Source organism: Salvelinus namaycush, chromosome 19 (genome assembly GCF_016432855.1).
Source record: "Salvelinus namaycush isolate Seneca chromosome 19, SaNama_1.0, whole genome shotgun sequence".
NCBI classification, from domain to species: domain Eukaryota; kingdom Metazoa; phylum Chordata; class Actinopteri; order Salmoniformes; family Salmonidae; genus Salvelinus; species Salvelinus namaycush.
In genome coordinates, this window is record NC_052325.1 from 8,751,613 (window position 1) to 8,775,347 (window position 23,735).

General features: G+C 44.4%; 1 protein-coding gene across 1 annotated transcript in view; it reads left to right on the plus strand.

Annotated features, from left to right (window-relative positions):
• Positions 1–6,661: 6,661 nt before the first annotated feature.
• LOC120063679 (FERM, ARHGEF and pleckstrin domain-containing protein 1) overlaps positions 6,662–23,735 on the plus strand; it is a 193,232-nt gene continuing 176,158 nt past the window's right edge. The window contains exons 1-2 of the mRNA XM_039013974.1: positions 6,662–6,816; positions 18,093–18,289. Of these exons, the coding sequence (XP_038869902.1) occupies positions 18,098–18,289 (192 nt within the window). The 5' untranslated portion in view covers positions 6,662–6,816; positions 18,093–18,097. The remainder of the gene's footprint in view (positions 6,817–18,092; positions 18,290–23,735) is intronic.

Genomic DNA, 23,735 nt, shown 5'->3' on the forward strand with positions numbered 1-23,735 from the left:
TGACACTTTCTTATCTCATCACCGATATTGTTTATGTAGAGAGTGAACAGTAATGGACCAAGTATAGAACCTTGTGGCACCCCTTTAACCAACTCCAATGGCTCCGACTGGATGCTGTCGACTCTAACAGCCTGACTTCTATCCTTTAGATAGTCATGAAACCAACGACAGGCATCCAATCCCAGTCCTATTGACGACAGCTTACCCAAAAGTATCGCATGGTCTACAGTGTCAAAAGCTTTAGATAAATCTATGAACAAGGCGGCACAGTACTTTCTATTATCTAGGGCATTAGTAATATCATTTACAACATGTACAGTGGCCGTAATAGTACTGTGTTTAGGTCTGAAGCCAGATTGATTACTATAAAGAGTATTGTTAACAGTTATTAAAGATTGTAGTTGCCTATTCACCAATGACTCTATAATTTTTGCCAAACAGGAGAGCTTAGAGATGGGCTGATAATTATCAAATTCACTACCATCACCTCCCTTGAGGAGTGGTAAAACAAAAGCTGTTTTCCAAGATTTAGGAATCTTTCCTACGACAAATGTTTGATTAAAGATTTGCATCACTACACCAGCAATAATAGGTGCCGCACACTTGAGTAAATATGGATCCAGATTGTCAGCTCCTAATGATTTCTTAGAATCTATAGCAGATAGTGCAGATAAGACCTCATCTTCTGTGACTTTTTGAAAATTAAAAACCGGCTTACTGTTTTCACAACAGCTGAAGGCAGAGGGACTGAACAATAGACCGGTCAGGATCATGTTGGCCATTTTTTCTTTCAAAAAGAAAACCAGCAGAAATAAAATGTTTATTTAAAAACATCACAAATTTCATTTTGGTCACTGATGATCCCAGATTCCGATGTAATTTGCTTCGGCATGGAAGTCAAGGAGTTTCCTCGTTTAAGTGAGTTAACAGTTTTCCAGAATTTAGCGGGATCATCAGCAGACTGTCATAGCATCAAGAAAATACCTAGATTTTGCCTTTTTTATTCCTCCGGTCCATTTATTTCTCAATTGCCTAAAAAGCAGCCAATCAGCTGTTTCACCAGTTTCCTCGCCAAGGCCCATGCTTGATTCTTTTGCAGAAAAAGGATTTTAAAATCACAGGAGAACCAAGGATTAGTTTGATTTTTTTACCCTAAGTCGCTTTAACGGGGCGTGTTTATCAGCCATGAAGGTAAAAATGTATGAAAAGAAAGAGAACGCTAAAACTGGGTCCATTATGCAGTTTACGGATAAAAGCTCTGAATAATAAAGGTCATGGATAAAGGCTTGCTCTGAGAAGTGTTGATAGTTTTTCTTTAGAATTATACAGAGGGTCACGGTTTTATAGCCTAGTATCTCTGATACATGCAGTAGGGCAGTGGTCACTGATGTCATTAGCAAATAACCCACTAGCTATGTATTTGTGAGGTGTATTTGTTAAGATAAGGTCTATTAATGTAGATGGGGTCTTTTGGTTTAGGGCGGGTAGGTATAGTTATTAGTTGAGTAAGATTTAGTTTGTTACTGTCACGCCCTGACCTATAGAGAGCCTTTTTATTTCTCTATTTAGTTAGGTCAGGGTGTGATTTGGGTGGGCATTCTAGTTTGTATATTTCTTTGTTGGCCGGGTATGGTTCCCAATCAGAGGCAGCTGTCTATTGTTGTCACTGATTGGGGATCATACTTAGGCAGCCCTTTTCCCCACCTTCAGTTGTGGGATCTTGTCTTTGTATAGTTGCTGTTTACCACTACAGGGCTTTACGTTCGTTTATATTTTTGTTGTTTTTGGTGTTCATTTAATAAAGTACGATGAACACTTTCCACACTGCACTTTGGTGTCATTCAATTGACGTCGGACATAACAGAAGATCCCACCACCAAAGGACCAAGCAGCGTGGCCAGGAGGAGCAGGGATCCTGGGCCCGGGAGAAGAGTGAGTGGAGGACATCATGGACATGGAAGGAAGTTATGGCAGGGGACAAGACCCTGCCATGGAAGCAGGCGGAGGCAGTGAGAGAGGAACGGCGACGAAACCAGGAATCAAGGAGACGACGGAAGCCTGAGAGGCAGCCTCCCAAAAAATTTGGGGGGAGGGCACACGGGGTGGCGAGCGGAGCAAAGGTGGGAACGAGAACCAACTCCCTGTAATTACGATGAGGAGTTGGTCACGGTTCAGATACCATGTTCTGCGCACCGTGCCTCCAGTGCGCACCCTTAGCCCGGTGCGTTCTGTGCCTGCTTTCCGCACGTGTCGGTCCAGCCAGGACAGGTTGTGCCGGCTCAGCGCTCCTGGTCTCTAGTACGCCTCCTCGGTCCAGGATATCCTACGCCGGCTCTACGCACTGTGTCGCCAGTGCGCCTGCACAGCCCAGTGCGTCCTGTGTCAGCGCCCCCACTTGCCGGGCTAAAGTGAGCATCCAGCCAGGACTGGTTGTGCCAGCTCTACGCTCCAGAGCTCCAGTGTGCCTCCACGGTTCAGTATATCCTGTGCCAGCTCCATGCACCCGGCCTCCAGTGTGTGTCTCCAGCCTAGTATTTCCTGTGCCTGCTCCACGCACGAAGCCTCCAGTGGTAATCCATGGCCCAAAGCCTCCAGTGATGATCCATGGCACGAAGCCTCCAGTGATGATCCATGGCACAAAGCCTCCAGTGATGATCCATGGCACGAAGCCTGCAGTGATGATCCATGGCACGAAGCCTCCAGTGATGATCCATGGCACGAAGCCTCCAGTGATGATCCATGGCACGAAGCCTCCAGTGATGATCCATGGCACGAAGCCTCCAGTGATGATCCATGGCACGAAGCCTCCAGTGATGATCCATGGCACGAAGCCTCCAGTGATGATCCACGGCCCGAAGCCTCCAGTGATGATCCATGGCCCGGAGCCTGCAGTGATGATCCATGGCACGAAGACTGCAGTGATGATCCATGGCACAGAGCCTCCAGTGATGATCCATGGCACGGAGCCTCCAGTGATGATCCACGGCCAGAAGCCTGCGGTCCGGAACCTCCTGAGACGGTCCGCGGTCCGGAACCTCCTGAGACGGTCCGCGGTCCGGAACCTCCTGAGACGGTCCGCGGTCCGGAGTCTCCTGAGACGGTCCGCGGTCCAGAGCCTCCGGCGGGGGTTCCCAGCCCAGAGCCTCCGGCGATGATCCATCGTCCGGTTGTTTTTGGTTTTCATTTAATAAAGTACGATGAACACTTTCCACGCTGCGCTTTGGTCTCATTCAATGGACGTTGGACGTAACAGTTACAAATGTATTTTAATTTAAACGATGCTGGCATCAGCCAGTCAAGATTGAGATCTCCGATAATCAATAATTCAGAGTTTGCATAATTAGACATTAACTCAAACAATTTGCATAGAGCAGATACCAGAGCTGAGGGTGGGCGATAAACTCCCGCTAGTGTTAATAGTGCATTATGACCAAGGACCACATTTAGAACTAAGCAGTCATACTGTTTCGGAACAGAAGTTGAAATGGACACAGTGACATCTAGGTTGCATTTAACATATATGGCAATACCTCCACCTCTACCCACTCTGTCTGCTCTGTAGACATTACACCCAGCTAACAGAACATCTGAGTCTGGAACAGAGACACAGAACCAGGATTCAGCTTTAATCAATGTGTTAGCATGTGATTGTGAGACCAGTATTTCAATCAAATCTAGCTTTTGGATCAAGCTTCTAGCATTCAAATGGATAATTCCTAGGCCACTATTTCGAGAGCTCATATCAGATGGAGCATTCAAGGTAATATTAGATGAGCGATGCTTCCTCGTGTAGCTACTGACAGGCCTGAGTTGGATGGAGACGAGATTACTTCTAACAATACCCCTCTGCCTGTGCGAGGAAGTGGCAACACGGTACCTTGACAGTAGTGTAACAATAACATAAAGTCCATCAAAAGTTTCATCCATGTTAGCAGCATCTATAGAGCTATTTAAAGCTATGGGGGGGGGCAGTGAGTATAGTCTGATGGGGAATCGACCAATTCCGAGAATCAACCCCCATGGCAATATATTGTAAATTGTTAGTATATATTGTTAGTTGGTGGTATGAAATATAGGTGTAGGGTTAGTTGATGGTATGAAATAGTTGTACACCATACAGTGCATTCGGAAAGTATTCATACCCCTTGTACTTTTCCACATTTTGTGACGTTACAGCCTTATTCTAAAATGGATTAAATAAATAACATTTCTCATCAAGCTACACACAATGCCCCATAATGACAAAGCAAAAACAGTTTAAAAAAAATGTTTGCACATTTATAAAACACAAAAAATTACTTATTACATAAGTATTCAAATCAAATGTATTTATAAAGCCCTTCTTACATCAGCTGATATCTCAAAGTGCTGTACAGAAACCCAGCCTAAAACCCCAAACAGCAAGCAATGCAGGTGTAGAAGCACGGTGGCTAGGAAAAACTCCCTAGACAGGCCAAAACCTAGGAAGAAACCTAGAGAGGAACCAGGCTATGAGGGGTGGCCAGTCCTCTTCTGGCTGTGCCGGTTGGAGATTATAACAGAACATGGCCAAGATGTTCAAATGTTCATAAATTATGGTCAAATAATAATAATCACAGTAGTTGTCGAGGGTGCAACAGGTCAGCACCTCAGGAGTAAATGTCAGTTGGCTTTTCATAGCCGATCATTGAGTGTATCTCTACCGCTCCTGCTGTCTCTAGAGAGTTGAAAACAGCAGGTCTGGGACAGGTAGCACGTCCGGTGACCAGGTCAGGGTTCCATAGCCGCAGGCAGAACAGTTGAAACTGGAGCAGCAGCACGGCCAGGTGGACTGGGGACAGCAAGGAGTCATCATGCCAGGTAGTCCTGAGGAATGGTCCTAGGGCTCAGGTCCTCCGAGAGAGAGAAAGAAAGAAAGAGAGAAAGAGAGCATTAAGAGAGAGCATACTTAAATTCACACAGGACACCGGATAAGACAGGAGAAATACTCCAGATATAACAGACTGACCCTAGCCCCCCGACACATAAACTACTGCAGCATAAATACTGGAGGCTGAGACAGGAGGGGTCAGGAGACACTGTGGCCCCATCCGATGATACCCCCGGACAGGGCCAAACAGGCAGGATATAACCCCACCCACTTTGCCAAAGCACAGCCCCCACACCACTAGAGGGAGAGCTTCAACCACCAACTTACCATCCTGAGACAAGGCCGAGTATAGCCCACAAAGATCGCCGCCACGGCACAACCCAAGGGGGAGTGCCAACCCAGACAGGAAGACCACGTTAGTGACTCAACCCACTCAAGTGACGCACCCCTCCTAGGGACGGCATGGAAGAGCACCAGTAAGCCAGTGACTCAGCCCCTGTAATAGGGCTAGAGGCAGAGATTCCCAGTGGAGAGAGGTGAACTGGCCAGGCAGAGACAGCAAGTCTCAAAACAAATCACAATGTCACAATGTGCCAAATAAAACATGTATAGTAGACCTTTCTGTGAAATGCTTACTTAAAAGCCCTAACAAACAATGCAGTTAAAAAAATAAAATAAAATTACTAAAAATAACAAAAACAATTAAATGAGAATAAGAAATATAAGTGACAAATAATTAAAGAGCAGAAGTAAAGTAACACTAGCGAGTCTATTAAAGTCAAAAAGAGCCAGGCCTAATCGCCCAACATCAGTGTCCGACCTCACTAATGCTCTTGTGGCTGAATGGAAGCACGTCCCCGCAGCAATGTTCCAACATCTAGTGGAAAGCCTTCCCAGAAGAGTGGAGGCTGTTATAGCAGCAAAGGGGGGACCAACTGCATATTAATGACTATGATTTTGGAATGAGATGTTCGATGAGCAAGTGTACACATACATTTGGTCATGTAGTGTATAAACAGTACCAGTCAAAAGTTTGGACATCTACTCATTCAAGGGTTTTTCTTAATTTTTTACTATTTTCTACATTGTAGTACATTGAATAAACTCATGGAATCATGTAGTATGAGAGTGATGGAGTGCTGCATCAGATGACCTGGCCTTCACAATCACATGACTTCAACCCAATTGAGATGGTTTGGGATGAGTTGGACCACAGAGTGAAGGAAAAGCAGCCAACAAGTGCTTAAAACAACATATGTTTGCGACATGTTAAGTGCAAAGTGATTAAGCTAAAGTGTATTTTCTTATAAAAAATAAATCTTTGGTCTTGAGCCCACGAATGCAGTCATCAATGATTAAGCCTCTCGCCAGTTTTAGTCAATAAATCCTGCAATTATTTAGGAAATCATCCAGCCTGTGACTACCTTACACTTCTCTTGGCCATGAGACACGGTACCCTTTGACAGTAAACACTTCTGTATTCTACTAAATTTTGAAATGCACTGAACTTCATAAATGATTGAATAGTAACTTGAATATCAAGTAGGCCTCACTGTACAGACTCGGAATGCCCATCACTACTGTGCTGGGCTTTGTAGGCCTAGGCCTAATTTAGCCTATGCCCCATATTCTACAGCTAGATGGAGCTATGTGGCTATAAAAACATTTATTTGGCAAGGAATGGGTTGCAAGTAGGTGCAGTGCCTTGCACAATAGCTGGAGGCACTGCGCCTCCTTGTTAGTTGGAGTAACAAGACAAGAGAGGATCTGCCACTAATTTCAATGTAATCCTGTCTATCGCACAGTCGGCCGACATGGCGACCATGAAGAAGCTTCTCGCTGGAGAAACCAGCATCTGAACTCAATTTGGTTCCACAAAAGCAGCTTGAACTGCGTCTGGAAGTGGATGTAAAATATTTTGTCAATTGGGAAATATACACGGGAATTGTCCACAGTTTTAAGACGGGGTAAGATTTAATACCGTTCGTTTCCCTGTGTGCAAAACGGCAGTGTGCAACTTGTTTCAGAAGAGAAGATTATAGATAAATCGTAGAACTATCCCCAATTGCCTTGGATTTGGAAGCATAACGAATTTTAACATCATGATCACCCTATAATTGTCGCAGATAGTTATAAATCGTTATTACAACCAAGTAGTCAATGAATGGAAGATTTAACCGTGTTTTTGCCCCGTCGTTCTTGATAGGTAGACTATCTTGCGACAGAGAGTGGTGATAAAAAGCAATAGGCATGCACTACACTACATCTGATGTACAAGACCACAACTGAATGGGAGAACATCTCATGACCATAGACCATAGCCTTCATACAATATTTTGGGCATGAACAATGGGTGTTGAATATGCGGCATTTACTTAGACGTCCCTCAATAACGTTTGCAATTTATTAAATGAGAAAAAAATGCAATCAGTGAGAGTCCATTGTTACTTTGTTACCATTGAGGGTTGTTAGTAGCTGGTCAATTGAGTGCAGGCTGTGTATTTGTGTCACAGTACGCGTGGTAGCCTAACATAAATATCCAAGGATTAGGCTACTGTACTCCTCTAACCTACAGGCCGGTATGTGCGTAAAATGTGATAAAGACTTCGATCAATAACAATTTCCCCAATAATCCAGTAACGTTCTTATTTTCTCAAAAGGCATGAAAGATACATAGCCTGAAAGCTGTTTGTCAGCTTATATTTATTTGATATGGTGTGCGTAAATTGCTCACCAAACTGTCAAACGGTCGCCCCTCCGCCAAAGATACACTCATTAACAATCTTGTATTGTGGAGAAGGCATACTAATGTTATGTAATTTGATAGATCCCATAGGAACCTCAGTCATAGAGGGGTTTCGTTTTGTTTTCCCTGGTGTGCGGGTCTTGCATCATTTCAGAATTCTGGGTATCATCCTTGAAATCGTATTCAATCATACAAACCCCCTTTAACACATCATTTACAATGGCATGATGGTATTCAAATGAGAAATTAGAAATTCGGCATTCGGTTGAATGCATAGGCTCCAATATGAGAGCCACACCCAGGTATTAATGTCTGTGGAGCTGAAGCATGTTGCTCAACCCAGTGGAAATGGGAGTGGATTTTCAGCCCGTCTCAGGCAGACCGTTGGCTGAACTACACCGTCCTCAAGCCAATCAGCTGGCTGTAATCAAATCCAGCTGTGCAGTTGCAGAAATGTTGCCTGCATGCGTTGGACTGCTCTGAAGGGCTCTGTGTGCTCCTGATGCCTGCTGCATACAGACAGAGGAGCCTCTGTTACAGCCCAAACGGCCTGCCAGAGCCAGCCGCAACAGCACTATTTTACGCAGTTGAGGGGAATTTCAAGCAAACAAGTTCAAAGCCAGGGTAAATGGCACTTTATAAACTGGGTGGTTGGAGCCCTGAATGCTGATTGGCTGAAAGCCGAGGTATATCAGACCGTATATCACGGCTATGACGAAACATTTATTTTTACTGTCATAATTACGTTGTTAACCAATTTATAAAAGCAATAAGGTACCTCGGGGGGTTGTGGTATATTGCCATTATACCACGGCTAAGGGCTGTATCCAGGCACTCCACGTTGCATCGTGCTAAACCCACTCTGGCCTTGATGCTTTTTTTTTAAAAATTGTATATTCTTGAGCTAGCATCCCATTCGTATGTCACAGCCCGGTTGTCTTCCACATTAACAACATAGTAGTAACAGAGCTGTGACTGTGAGTTGCACTAGCCGAATACTGCCTTCTTATTCAGAGGGCCACATACTGTTGGGCAACACATGGTAGACTGGCTGTCGAGCTTGGGTGCAGGGAAGGTGAAGTGTCAGTTGAGATTATCATTGTCTGCTCTCTCATAGCCCTTAAGATCCTACATCTATAGCCCTGGGTGTCTCTATTCTCATAGTCCTGGGTCTCTCTATACTCATAGTCCTGGGTGTCTCTATTCTCATAGTCCTGGGTGTCTCTATTCTCATAGCCCTGGGTCTCTGAATTCTCATAGCCCTGGGACTCTCTATTCTCATAGCCCTGGGTCTCTATTCTCATAGTCCTGGGTCTCTCTATTCTCATAGCCCTGGGTCTCTCTATTCTCATAGCCCTGGGTCTCTGAATTCTCATAGCCCTGGGTCTCTCTATTCTCATAGTCCTGGGTCTCTATTCTCATAGTCCTGGGTCTCTCTATTCTCATAGCCCTGGGTCTCTCTATTCTCATAGCCCTGGGTCTCTCTATTCTCATAGCCCTGGGTCTCTCTATTCTCATAGTCCTGGGTCTCTCTATTCTCATAGTCCTGGGTCTCTCTATTCTCATAGCCCTGGGTCTCTCTATTCTCATAGCCCTGGGTCTCTCTATTCTCATAGCCCTGGGTCTCTATTCTATTCTCATAGTCCTGGGTCTCTCTATTCTCATAGCCCTGGGTCTCTCTATTCTCATAGCCCTGGGTGTCTCTATTCTCATAGCCCTGGGTCTCTATTCTATTCTCATAGTCCTGGGTCTCTCTATTCTCATAGCCATGGGTCTCTCTATTCTCATAGCCCTGGGTCTCTCTATTCTCATAGCCCTGGGTCTCTCTATTCTCATAGTCCTGGGTCTCCCTATTCTCATTCTCTCCCTATTCTCATAGCCCTGGGTGTCGCCTTCATCACGCTCCAATGCCCCAGTTGGTGAGGTCTACAGATGACATCAGCAGGCTGGAATGTGTGATAAACAGAGAATGAAGCAGGACCTCTAGGTGTGGATTGTCCTGCTATGGCTGCCTCAACCCAGAATGTTCCTGCAACTGGTCAACATTCCACCACCTGGAGCTTGCCATTCATTGACTAGCTCCACACAGCCCAGATGTTATGTCCTTATTAGCAGCTGGATGTCTGTGAACCACACAGCCCAGATGGTAGGTCCTTATTAGCAGCTGGATGTCTGTGAACCACACAGCCCAGATGGTAGGTCCTTATTAGCAGCTTGATGTCTGTGAACCACACAGCCAGATGGTAGGTCCTTATTAGCAGCTTGATGTCTGTGAACCACACAGCCCAGATGGTATGTCCTTATTAGCAGCTTGATGTCTGTGAACCACACAGTCCAGATGGTATGTCCTTATTAGCAGCTGGATGTCTGTGAACCACACAGCCCAGATGGTATGTCCTTATTAGCGGCTGGATGTCTGTGGACCACACAGCCCAGATGGTATGTCCTTATTAGCAGCTTGATGTCTGTGGACCACACAGCCCAGATGGTATGTCCTTATTAGCAGCTGGATGTTTGTGGACCACACAGCCCAGATGGTATGTCCTTATTAGCAGCTGGATGTCTGTGGACCACACAGCCCAGATGGTATGTCCTTATTAGCAGCTTGATGTCTGTGAACCACACAGCCCAGATGGTATGTCCTTATTAGCAGCTTGTTGTCTGTGAACCACACAGCCCAGATGGTATGTCCTTATTAGTAGCTGGATGTCTGTGAACCACACAGCCCAGATGGTATGTCCTTATTAGCAGCTTGATGTCTGTGAACCACACAGCCCAGATGGTATGTCATTATTAGCAGCTGGATGTCTGTGGACCACACAGCCCAGATGGTAGGTCCTTATTAGCAGCTGGATGTCTGTGGACCACACAGCCCAGATGGTATGTCCTTATTAGCAGCTGGATGTCTGTGGACCACACAGCCCAGATGGTATGTCCTTATTAGCAGCTGGATGTCTGTGGACCACACAGCCCAGATGGTAGGTCCTTATTAGCAGCTGGATGTCTGTGGACCACACAGCCCAGATGGTAGGTCCTTATTAGCAGCTGGATGTCTGTGGACCACACAGCCCAGATGGTATGTCCTTATTAGCAGCTGGATGACTGTGGACCACACAGCCCAGATGGTATGTCCTTATTAGCAGCTTGATGTCTGTGGACCACACAGCCCAGATGGTATGTCCTTATTAGCAGCTGGATGTCTGTGGACCACACAGCCCAGATGGTATGTCCTTATTAGCAGCTTGATGTCTGTGAACCACACAGCCCAGATGGTATGTCCTTATTAGCAGCTGGATGTCTGTGGACCACACAGCCCAGATGGTATGTCCTTATTAGCAGCTGGATGTCTGTGGACCACACAGCCCAGATGGTAGGTCCTTATTAGCAGCTGGATGTCTGTGGACCACACAGCCCAGATGGTATGTCCTTATTAGCAGCTGGATGTCTGTGGACCACACAGCCCAGATGGTATGTCCTTATTAGCAGCTGGATGTCTGTGGACCACACAGCCCAGATGGTATGTCCTTATTAGCAGCTGGATGTCTGTGAACCACACAGCCCAGATGGTATGTCCTTATTAGCAGCTGGATGTCTGTGGACCACACAGCCCAGATGGTATGTCCTTATTAGGGGCATTCTCTCTCTCTTGCTCGGTTGCTTCTTACCATCTCTACTGTTTTGTTGTTCACTCACTCTTTGTGCTAATATTCCAACTCTAATTTGGTCATTTGTACAAACAAGTCCCTTCTCTTGCTGATGTTGTTTCATCATATATTGATGGGCTTGGCTTTTGAAAGTTCTTACGAAGAGTCAGTTATGTCACACATGCAGCTATCAAAAATATATGGAAATGTCTGCTCTACTCAAAATTACAACCAACTAATTGCAGCATTACCTGAAAAATGGAAAAGGTAAGTGGAAGGGGGGGGGAGTAAGGAACGTGTCTGTCGGCCCTGCATTAAAGACCAAAATTGGTTAAAGAAAATTGTGATGAATAAAAAAGGATACCAGTTTAATTTAAGGATAAAAAAATGGACAGCTGTGCCATATAGATTTCAAAATAGTTGGGAAGAGATTTTCAATGTACCGATTCCATGGCACAAGGTTTATGAACTGATACACAAAACGATGCTCGATTCAAAACAGAGAGTTTTTACATTGAAATGATTTAACAAAATTCTTGCAACCAATAGAATGTTATATGTATGGCGGGTACAACCATCCCAGCTCTGCAGATTTTGCTGCAAAGAGACAGAATCATTTGATAATTTGTTTTGGTACTGTCCATATGTAGCTTGCCTTTGGTCACAGGTTCAGGAATGTCTGAAGAATTGCAACATTTACCTGGAGCTAACTCTGCAAATAGCACTGCTGGGTGATTTAAAAAGTCATAGTCAATCAATCAATAATATAATAATACTCTTTGCAAAAAAATGTGTATCTTTAATTTACAATATGTAGAGTCTATGAGAATAGAAAGGTTCATAATTTTTGTGAAACAGCACAGTTGAAAAATACATGAATTCGGGAAAGTATTCAGACCCCTTGACTTTTTCCACATTTTGTTACATTACAGGCTAATTCTAAAATTGATTAAATACATGTGTTTCCTCATCAATCTACACACAATACCCCATAATGACATAGCGAAAACAGGTTTTTAAGGATTTTTGCACATTTATAAAAAAAATAAAAAACATACCTTATTCTAATAAGTATTCAGACCCTTTGCTATGAGACTCAAAATTGAGCTGAAGTGCATTGTGTTTCCATTGGTCATTCTTGAGATGTTTCTACAACTTGATTGGAGTCCACCTGTGGTAAATTCAATAGATTGGACATGATTTGGAAATGCACACACCTGTCTATTTTTGTACCTTTATTTAACTAGGCAAGTCAGTTAAGAACAAATTCTTATTTTTAATGACGGCCTAGAAACAGTGGGTTACCTGCCTTGTTCAGGGGCAGAACGGCATATTTTTACCTTGTCAGCTCAGGGATTCAATCTTGCGGAAGCCACTCCTTAGTAAAAGGTACGACAGCCCGCTTGGAGTTTGCCAAAATGTACCTAAAGAACTCTCAGACCATGAGAAACAGGATTCTCTGGTCTGATGAAACCAGATTGAACTCTTTGGCCTGAATGCCAAGTGTCCCGTCTGGAGGAAACCTGGCACCATCCCTACCGTGAAGCATGGTGGTGGCAGCATCAGGCTGTGGGGATGTTTTTCAGCGGCAGGGACTGGGAAAACTAGTCAGGATCGAGGCAAAGATGAATGGAGCAAAGTAGAGAGAGATCCTTGATAAAAACCTGCTCCAGAGCGCTCAGGACCTCAGCTTGGGGCAAAGGTTCACCTTCCAACAGGACAACTACCCTAAGCCAACAGTCAAGACAACACAGGAGTGGCTTTGGGACAAGTCTGAATGTTCTTGAGTGGCCCAGCCAGAGCCCAGACTTGAATCCGATGGAACATATCTGGGGAAACCTGAAAATAGCTGCGCAGCCACGCTCCCCATCCAACCTGACAGAGCTTGAGAGAAACTCTCCAAATACAGGTGTGCCAAGCTTGTAGCGTCATACCCAAGAAAACTTGAGGCTGTAATCGCTGCCAAAGGTGCTTCAACAAAGTACTGAGTAAAGGGCCTCAATAATTACGGAAATTTGATTTTTTTCATTTCATTTACAAAAAAAATCTAAAAACCTGTTTTTGCTTTGTCAGTATGGGGTATTGTGTATATTGATGAGAAAAAAACTATTTTTTAAATCAATTTTAGAATAAGGCTGTAACAAATGTGGAAAAAATTAAGGGGTCTGAAATTCAAAATAAGTTAACCAAAGTTTTGGAAATACATAACAAGATTTAACCAGTTATCAAAGAATGTTAGCTATATGCAGTTATCTTAGCCAGCCAGCTAATGTTAGCTGTTTAGCCAACTAGCTAATAGCCTAGCTAGCCTAGCCAAGCACCACGGTTATGGTCGGCAAGCTAGAGCCCAACTACTGCAGACCTGCTAGAACACAACTAAAACATACCTGCAGATTAAAAGCAAAGAGAGAGCAGAGACTTACAGATTGGGACCCATAAGGTGGTAAAACATTTAAGGGTGCAGCATCAGTTAGCTACCAAGCGAGGAGGAGGTGGGCGCTTCACCAGGCCGAAATCCAAATTGAATAGATTCCAGATGTCAGTCAGCTAGCGCGCTTGCACTATATTGTTTTGTTACATTGTTACATAAATAACTCATGCTTCCTACCTTTTAAAGTAATGTTCTTAAATTGTTCAGAGAACATTAAGAAAACAACGTTCTTCAGTGGGAATTTCAGTACTTCAGCATAACGTTTTCTACAGGTTTCCTCAGGGTTCTATTTAAAGTCATGTTTTCAGAGCGTTCAGAGAACGTTAAACAACATTCTTCTATGGCAGGGATGGGCAACTCCAGTCTTTGGGGGCCTGATTGGTGTCATACATTTGCCCCAACCAAACACACCTGACTCCAATAATCATTTAATCATGATATTTAGTTTAGAATGTAATTCATTTAATCAGCTGTGTTTGCTAGAGATGGGGAAAAGTGACACCTCCCCGGCCCCTGAGGACTGCAGTTGCCCATCCCTATTCTGTGGGATTGTTTTCTGCAGCCTCAACTCTCTATTTAAAGTAATGTTCTAAGAACATTACGATAACTTTCCATAAAAAACGCAAGAAAACATTAGTAACATTTTTAAAGAACGTTGTAAAAATGTTATTTATAAACATATACATTCTGTTCTCAGCATCAACAAAACTCTCTCTATCCTCAGTTGTTAAATGTGTTCAGGTGTGTTGGCCGTGCCCACTAATTGGCCACACCTGATCTTAATGAGTGCTAGCTCCATCCTGGTGGCGCAATGGACTAATTCCATGAATAGAGAGCAGAAGATCATAGGTTTGAATCTCACTGATTCCAAGTGTCCTATCTGTGCTTTGAGTTCAAAACAGTTAACCCAAACTAAGCTAGCCGGGTTATTAAAAGTCTTATTGAAACATGTTCTCAGAACATTATTTAATTACCTTCAAATAATCTATAATTTCCGTTCTCAGAACGTAAATAAAACCTCCCAGGAAAACTTTCAGGGAAACATAGAAAAACTTTCTCAGAACCTCCCTGCATCCTGAAAATGTATTTTCCCAGAACAGGCTAAATTTTCACATCCTTTGCAAAGGGGCAAAATAAATCAAATAAATAACAGTATGGGGTAGTATGAGGTAGTTGGATGGGCTAATTACAGATGAGCTATCTACAGGTGCAGTGATCTGTGAGCTGCTCTGACAGCTGGTGCTTAAAGTTAGAGAGGGAGATATGAGTCTCCAGCTTCAGAGATTTTTGCAATTCGTTCCAGTCATTGGCAGCAGAGAACTGGAAGGAAATGCGGCCAAAGGAGGAATTGGCTTTGGGGGTGACCAGTGAAATATACCTGCTTGAGCGCGTGCTACGGGTGGGTGCTGCTATGGTGACCAGTGAGCTGAGATAAGGCGGGGCTTTACCTAGCAGTGACTTATAGATGACCTGGAGCCAGTGGGTTTGGCCACGAATATGAAGCGAGGGCCAGCCAACGAGAGCATACAGGTCGCAGTGGTGGGTAGTGTATGGGGCTTTGGTGACAAAACAGATGGCACTTTGATAGACTGCATCCAATTTTCTGAGTAGATTGCTAGGAGGCTATTTTGTAAATGACATCGCCGAAGTCAAGGATCGGTAGGATGGTCAATTTTACGAGGGTATGTTTGGCAGCATGAGTGAAGGATGCTTTGTTGCGAAATAGGAAGCCAATTCTATATTTAATTTTGGATTGGAGATGGTTAATGTGAGTCTGGAAGGAGAGTTTACAGTCTAACCAGACACCTAGGTATTTGTAGTTGTCCACATATTCTAAGTCAGAACCATCCAGAGTAGTGATGGACGGGCGGGCAGGTGTTGGCAGCGATCGGTTGAAGAGCATGTATTTAGTTTTACTTGCATTTAAGAGCAGTTGTAGTCCACGTAAGGAGAGTTGTATGGCATTGAAGTTCGTCTGGAGGTTAGTTAACACAGTGTCCAAAGAGTTGGATCAGAGAATCACTTGCAGCAAGAGCGACATCATTTATGTATACAGAGAAAAGAGTAGGCCCAAGAATTGAACCCTGTGGCACCCCCATAGAGACTGCCAGAGGTCCGGACAACAGGCCCTCCGATTTGACACACTGAACTCTGTCTGAGAAGTAGTTGGTGAACCAGGCAATCATTTGAGAAACCAAGGCTGTTGAGTCTGCCGATAAGAATGTGGTGATTGACAGAGTCGAAAGCCTTGGCCAGGTCGATGAATACAGCTGCACAGTATTGTCTCTTATCGATGGCGGTTATGATATCGTTTAGTACCTTGAGCGTGGCTGAGGTGCACCCACGACCAGCTCGGAAACCAGATTGCATAGCGGAGAAGGTACGGTGCGATTCGAAATGGTCGGGGATCTGTTTGTTAACTTGGCTTTCGAAGACCTTAGAAAGACAGGGTAGGATAGATGCAGTTTGGGTCTAGAGTGTCTCCTCCTTTGAAGAGGGGGATGACCGCGGCAGCTTTCCAATCTTTGGGGATCTCAGACGATACGAAAGTGAGGATGAACAGAGTGGTTGCAACAATTTCAACGGATAATTTTAGAAAGAGAGGGTCCAGATTGTCTAGCCCGGCTGATTTGTAGTGGTCCAAATTTTGCAGCTCTATCAGAACATAAGCTAGCTGGATTTGGGTGAAGGAGAAATGGGGGAGGCTTGGGAAAGTTTCTGTGGAGGGTGCAGTGCTGTTGACCTGGGTAGGGGTAGCCAGGTGGAAAGCATGTTCAGCCGTAGAAAAATGCTTATTGAAATTCTCAATTATCATGGATTTATCGGTGGTGACAGTGTTTCCTAGCCTCATTGCAGTAGGCAGCTGGGAGGAGGTGCTCTTATTCTCCATGGACTTTACAGTATCCCAGAACTTTTTGGAGTTTGTGCTACAGGATGCAAATTTCTGTTTGAAAAAGCTAGCCTTTGCTTTCCTAACTGCCTGTGTATATTGGTTCCTAACTTCCTGGAAAAATTGCATATCGCGGGGGCTATCCGATGCTAGTGCAGTATGCCACAGGATGTTTTTGTGCTGGTCAAGGGCAGTCAGGTCTGGAGTGAACCAAGGGCTATATCTGTTCCTGGTTCAATTTTTTTTGAACGGGGCATGCTTATTTAAGATGGTGAGGAAAGCACTTTTAAAGAATGACCAGGCATCCTCTACTGTCGGAATGAGGTCAATATCCTTCCAGGATACCCGGGCCAGGTCGATTAGAAAGGCCTGCTCGCTGAAGTGTTTTAGGGAGCGTTTGACAGTGATGAGGGGTGGTCGTTTGACCGCAGACCCATTACGGACGCAGGCAATGAGGCAGTGATCGCTGAGATTCTGTTTGAAGACAGCAGAGGTGTATTTGGAGGGCAAGTTGGTTAGGATGATATCTATGAGGGTGCCCGTGTTTACGGATTTGGGGTTGTACCTGGTAGGTTCATTGATAATTTGTTGTGAGATTGAGGGCATCAAGCTTAGATTGTAGGATGGCCGGGGTGTTAAGCATGTCCCAGTTTAGGTCACCTAACAGCACAAGCTCTGAAGATAGATGGGGGGGCAATCAATTCACATATGGTGTCCAGGGCACAGCTGGGGGCAGAAGGTGGTCTATAGCAAGCGGCAACGGAGAGAGACTTGTTTCTGGAAAGGTGGATTTTTAAAAGTAGAGCCTCAAATTGTTTGGGCACAGACCTGGATAGTAAGACAGAACTCTGCAGGCTATCTCTGCAGTAGATTGCAACTCCGCCCCCTTTGGCAGTTCTATCTTGTCTGAAAATTTTATAGTTAGGGATGGAAATTTCAGGGCAGTTAACCCTCAACAACACCTGATCCCCAGGCGCCGATGACGTGGACATCGATTAAGGCAGCCCCCGTACCTCTCTGATTCAGAGGGGTTGGGTTAAATGCAGAAAACATATTTCGGTTGAATTCATTCAGTTGTACAACTGACTAGGTATTCCCTTTCCCTTTGTTATTCCGTTGCACTTTGAAATCAAGCAAAACATTTGCAGAGAGAGGGAGCTAATTGCTTCTGCCAAAAGATACAATTATCACCCTTTAGCTTAGATTACATTGCTAGTCTGACAATGTGAACTCTCTCCTATTTTCTATTAAGGTATCTTTACTTTTATTCAAGTATGACTTTTGACTAATTTTTCCACCACTGGTAATACTCCCCTCTGTTTTCTCCAGGATAGGACAGGGGTCCCACTCCCTAATGCTCAAGTTGAACAATGAATAGATTTAACAATCAACAGACATGATCTGAACTGCATTATAGACTTGCAAGGTGTTTGTGTATACGTGTGTACAGGTTCAAGCCTAGTGAGAGACAAGGATGGAACCTACTCTGTTACATGAATGTGTGTGTGATGGTACTTCTGCCTCCCCTGCAGGCTGGATGGTAGCAGGACAGAGCACCATGGTGGAGCCCAAGCCCAGAGCATCAGCAGCCCAGCGTCTTGAAGCCCAGGAGACTCTGGGTATCAGCACCCTGGACCCTGGCCACAGGCCGCCCACCATGCCCCCCGGACGCCATGTCACCATCAAGGTCCGCATGTTGGATGACACAGAGGAGGTCTTTGACATCTCGGTGAGTTCTGGTTGGCTCTCTGTCTGATTGGCTTATAGTGCAATGTGTTCAAGGTATAACTACTTCCCATTCTATTTTTTGTGTGTCAAGTCGAGTGAGAGAATTTAGCATAACAAAATGTTAAATATAAGTATGCCTTTAAACAGTGTCATCCTTTTGTTGTCTTTTTATAACTTTGCCATTAAAGCAGGAGATCATTTTTACCCCCTGACAGCAGTCTGTTGTTAAGGGTTACAGGTTGGCATGGGTAACTGTATAAACATCAAGGTTCTGTATGCATGAATGAGCCTAGACTATGCTGGAAAATGTCACTGCTGGAAAATGTCTGGGTTCTAACCTTCATTGTCAACATTTCTGACTTTAGCTGTTGGTGTGGTGAATAAGGGTACTGAACTAGTTCTGTGTTTCTTGTTTACAACCCCACTAGACAGATGGGAGAGCAACTTAAACTATTACCCAGGTGGGTGTATGGATCGGGAGGAGAGGTTTAGTTCATTCAGATACCCATTAGTACATCAGGCCTAGTTTTCCTGGGTAAATAAATTACCTTTCATAATATTTAATTGTGTGTTATGAGACCAACTGGTCTGTCTTGGGTATACAATATGGTTGTGGATAGGGGACAGTTTGTGATGTGTTTGAATGGCCAGAGATCTGCCATGATACATTTTACTTTTCATTACCAGGCTATTTACCTCTGTGTTTATTAAAGATTCTCTCTGAGATTAGAGCTGCTTGAGATTACCTTTCTTTGCAGTGCAATATTTTAGCACAACACTAAATCTCAGAATAGGCTTGCTTTGAGATTGCTGCCTTTCATGTGAAATCGAATCTGCTTGATAATGACTGACTGATGTTCTGAAGACGACAATATGGTTAGGAGATATATTAAAGAAAGGTAATGGATGCTTTTTGAAATGTGAATGCTAATTTAAGACCTTGAGCTTTATCCAACAGACATGTAAATCACGATATTTCCTGTTGAAATTGACAAAAATTGATTGGTTGTTCTGTACCGTGTTTTCTCCCAGAGTTCCTGTCATATTGTGGTATTACACTAAGGTATATGCTAAGACCCTGATATAGCCCTTGACAATGGTGGAGCTTTGATCAAGACTAGGTTATTTTCCTGAGAATAGTCCAACTAGCAATATCTTCTGACCACAGTGCTTCCTGCTGGGAGCGAGGGAGCAAGATGGGAGGTAGGGATAGGGAAGAGAGGGAAGAAGACGTGATGATGGAGGGAAATAGATACAGCACACAGAGGACTCATTCAATGGGTATGAGTAGAGCCTCGTAGTAGAGATGGGAATGAATAGAGCCTCGTAGTAGAGATGGGAATGAATAGAGCCTCGTAGTAGAGATGGGTATGAATAGAGCCTCGTAGTAGAGATGGGTATGAATAGAGCCTCGTAGTAGAGATGGGTATGAATAGAGCCTCGTAGTAGAGATGGGTATGAATAGAGCCTCGTAGTAGAGATGGGTATGAATAGAGCCTCGTAGTAGAAATGGGTATGAATAGAGCCTCGTAGTAGAGATGGGTATGAATAGAGCCTCGTAGTAGAGATGGGTATGAATAGAGCCTCGTGGTAGAGATGGGTATGAATAGAGCCTCGTAGTAGAGATGGGTATGAATAGAGCCTCTTGGTAGAGATGGGTATGAATAGAGCCTCGTAGTAGAGATGGGTATGAATAGAGCCTCGTGGTAGAGATGGGTATGCATAGAGCCTCGTAGTAGAGATGGGAATGAATAGAGCCTCGTAGTAGAGATGGGTATGAATAGAGCCTCATAGTAGAGATGGGAATGAATAGAGCCTCGTAGTAGAGATGGGTATGAATAGAGCCTCGTAGTAGAGATGGGTATGAGTAGAGCCTCGTAGTAGAGATGGGTATGAATAGAGCCTCGTAGTAGAGATGGGTATGAATAGAGCCTCGTTGTAGAGATGGGTATGAATAGAGCCTCGTGGTAGAGATGGGTATGAATAGAACCTCGTAGTAGAGATGGGTATGAATAGAGCCTCGTAGTAGAGATGGGTATGAATAGAGCCTCGTAGTAGAGATGGGTATGAATAGAGCCTCGTAGTAGAGATGGGTATGAATAGAGCCTCGTGGTAGAGATGGGTATGAATAGAGCCTCGTAGTAGAGATGGGTATGAATAGAGCCTCGTGGTAGAGATGGGTATGAGTAGAGCCTCGTGGTAGAGATGGGTATGAATAGAGCCTCGTAGTATAGATGGGTATGAATAGAGCCTCGTAGTAGAGATGGGTATGAATAGAGCCTCGTAGTAGAGATGGGTATGAATAGAGCCTCGTGGTAGAGATGGGAATGAATAGAGCCTCGTAGTAGAGATGGGTATGAATAGAGCCTCGTAGTAGAGATGGGTATGAATAGAGCCTCGTGGTAGAGATGGGTATGAATAGAGCCTCGTGGTAGAGATGGGTATGAATAGAGCCTCGTAGTAGAGATGGGTATGAATAGAGCCTCGTTGTAGAGATGGGTATGAATAGAGCCTCGTAGTAGAGATGGGTATGAATAGAGCCTCGTTGTAGAGATGGGTATGAATAGAGCCTCGTAGTAGAGATGGATATGAATAGAGCCTCGTGGTAGAGATGGGAATGAATAGAGCCTCGTAGTAGAGATGGGTATGAATAGAGCCTCGTAGTAGAGATGGGTATGAATAGAGCCTCGTGGTAGAGATAGGTATGAATAGAGCCTCGTGGTAGAGATGGGTATGAATAGAGCCTTGTTGTAGAGATGGGTATGAATAGAGCCTCGTAGTAGAGATGGGTATGAATAGAGCCTCGTGGTAGAGATGGGTATGAATAGAGCCTCGTAGTAGAGATGGGAATGAATAGAGCCTCGTAGTAGAGATGGGTATGAATAGAGCCTCGTAGTAGAGATGGGTATGAATAGAGGCTCGTGGTAGAGATGGGTATGAATAGAGCCTCGTGGTAGAGATGGGTATGAATAGAGCCTCGTGGTAGAGATGGGTATGAATAGAGCCTCGTGGTAGAGATGGGTATGAATAGAGCCTCGTGGTAGAGATGGGTATGAATAGAACCTCGTGGTAGAGATGGGTATGAATAGAGCCTCGTGGTAGAGATGGGTATGAATAGAGCCTCGTAGTAGAGATGCTTGAAATAGAGCCCAGTGACTGACAGTGTGGTCAGTATGTTTGACCCTAGCTGCTGAGAAATATTGTCAGGTTTCCCAACTGCTGTGTAAAGTGTTGTTCTCACAGCATGCTGCGAGGCTTCCTGTGTTGGCCCTGAGGGTCGGCCCTTCAGGGAGCGGGTGCAGCAGTGTGTGTAGTACTCGCCTGTGCTCCACTAGTGTATATTGAAAAGAACTCTCCAAGAGATCTCACATAGAGATGTCATCAGTGAGCTAGGCTCTAATTACCATCGTAATTTAAAGTCAAACATTGCCTGTCAGGAAAATTCAGTGTCCTTTGGCTAGGCTGATTAATTTTATTCTCTCAAAGAGTAATTTATTTTTGTTTTGAGAGACTCTATAACTAGGGTATAGTACTTCTTCCCAGCTCGTAACCAAGAGCTTTAGGTCATGCTGTTGTTTATGCCTGAAGCTCATCAGGAAGTTCTGTCTCTGGATGTCTCAATATGTGAATTTCGCCAGCTGCCACCTAGACTCAGGTTAATTAAAGAGAAGGAGAGAGAGATGACGTGTTTCTCCATCGGAAGCTAAAACGCGCAAATTAAAAATGGAAGGAGGGTAGGCATGCTGATTGTGCTACACTGTAAGGGTAAAACATTTTGCTCTGTGCGACTTATTTCTACAAAGTAGTCTTTATTTAGATAGTATTCATATACATTTACCCTTTACCACTATGGGGTAGTGCCCCGTAAACACAACAGAACCATGGTGGGATAACTGAGCTGTAGTGATGGGGAGTCCTTGCTGGGTGTCATGACTACTGAAGGATGTAGCTAACGCTGATATGAACAGCTGGGTGTCATGACTGCTGAAGGATGTAGCTAACACTGATATGAACAGCTGGGTGTCATGACTGCTGAAGGATGTAGCTAACGCTGATTTGAACAGCTGTGTGTCATGACTGCTGAAGGATGTAGCTAACACTGATATGAACAGCTGGGTGTCATGACTGCTGAAGGATGTAGCTAACACTGATATGAACAGCTGGGTGTCATGACTGCTGAAGGATGTAGCTAACACTGATATGAACAGCTGGGTGTCATGACTGCTGAAGGATGTAGCTAACATTGATATGAACAGCTGGGTGTCATGACTACTGAAGAATGTAGCTAACACTGATATGAACAGCTGGGTGTCATGACTGCTGAAGGATGTAGCTAACACTGATATGAACAGCTGGGTGTCATGACTGCTGAAGGAGGCAGCTAGCTAACACTGATATGAACAGAGGAGACCATACTGCACATCAAGCTGTTATCAATGCTCAATTGAACACAGATTCAATATTTACAATTGCCTCAGCACTGGGGGGAGAAATGTCTGACTGTACTCGTGGTACTGGAATAGACTTTGCCTTGGGGTCTTCCTTAATGGCATCTTTAGTGGAAAATCATTGGTGCATATTTCGCTGAAAAAGACAGTAGCCTAAGTAGTCCTTTTGAGTAAACAAAATGGGGGGGAAAAGCTGTGGAGATAACTTTACAAAATACAGTTCTGTATACCTCCATACTCCATGCTCATAAGACTAAAGACCCCATCCTCCTTCTTCGTGGAATGGAGTGCTGAACCCTGAATGCTGTCTGAGTGATAATGCCGTCTCTTTGTGAGGTAAACACCCTGCAGCCTGCAGTGAGTGAAGCAGCAGTGAGAAGCATGAAGTCCCCAGCCACATTGAGTGTCCTAGTCTCAAATAGCATTGTGTTGATCAAGACTGGCCAGTCAGTGTCTCTCTACTACTTCAGTGTGGTCGTGCTGGATGTCTTGGTAACAGTTGCTGTGACAACGACTCCTGAAGCTCAGCAGCATGAAGCCTTTAATTGCATCGATAACTACCCGGAGTCCTGTCCTTCAGCAGCAGTGATGGTGATGGATTTGATCACTGCAGGTATTTGCCAAGGCAGCAGCTACTCTTCCTGGGGTCCAGCAAAGTTAAGGCAGTTATACATTTAAATAATAAAGGACCGTGATCACAGTGAGACAGTCTGCTTTCGAGCAGCTCAAGAAGTTTAGGATATTAGTCCCACTGGCCCAATGTCAGGAGGGCTGTTTTCAGACTACCCTTCCAAGACAATTAGATTATAATTATTGGGGTTTTCATTACAGGAGCATCGAGTTCAGCCAGTGGAAGATGAGTCTGTGGTAGGATTTACATTCCTAGTGACTGAAATGTTTTCTATTGCACTGCTCTGCTTGTAAAAACCTAACCGGTCCTCTGTAAATGGTTCCTGTTCCTCTGGTATAAACTTCCCGTTCCTGTTCCTCTGGTATAAA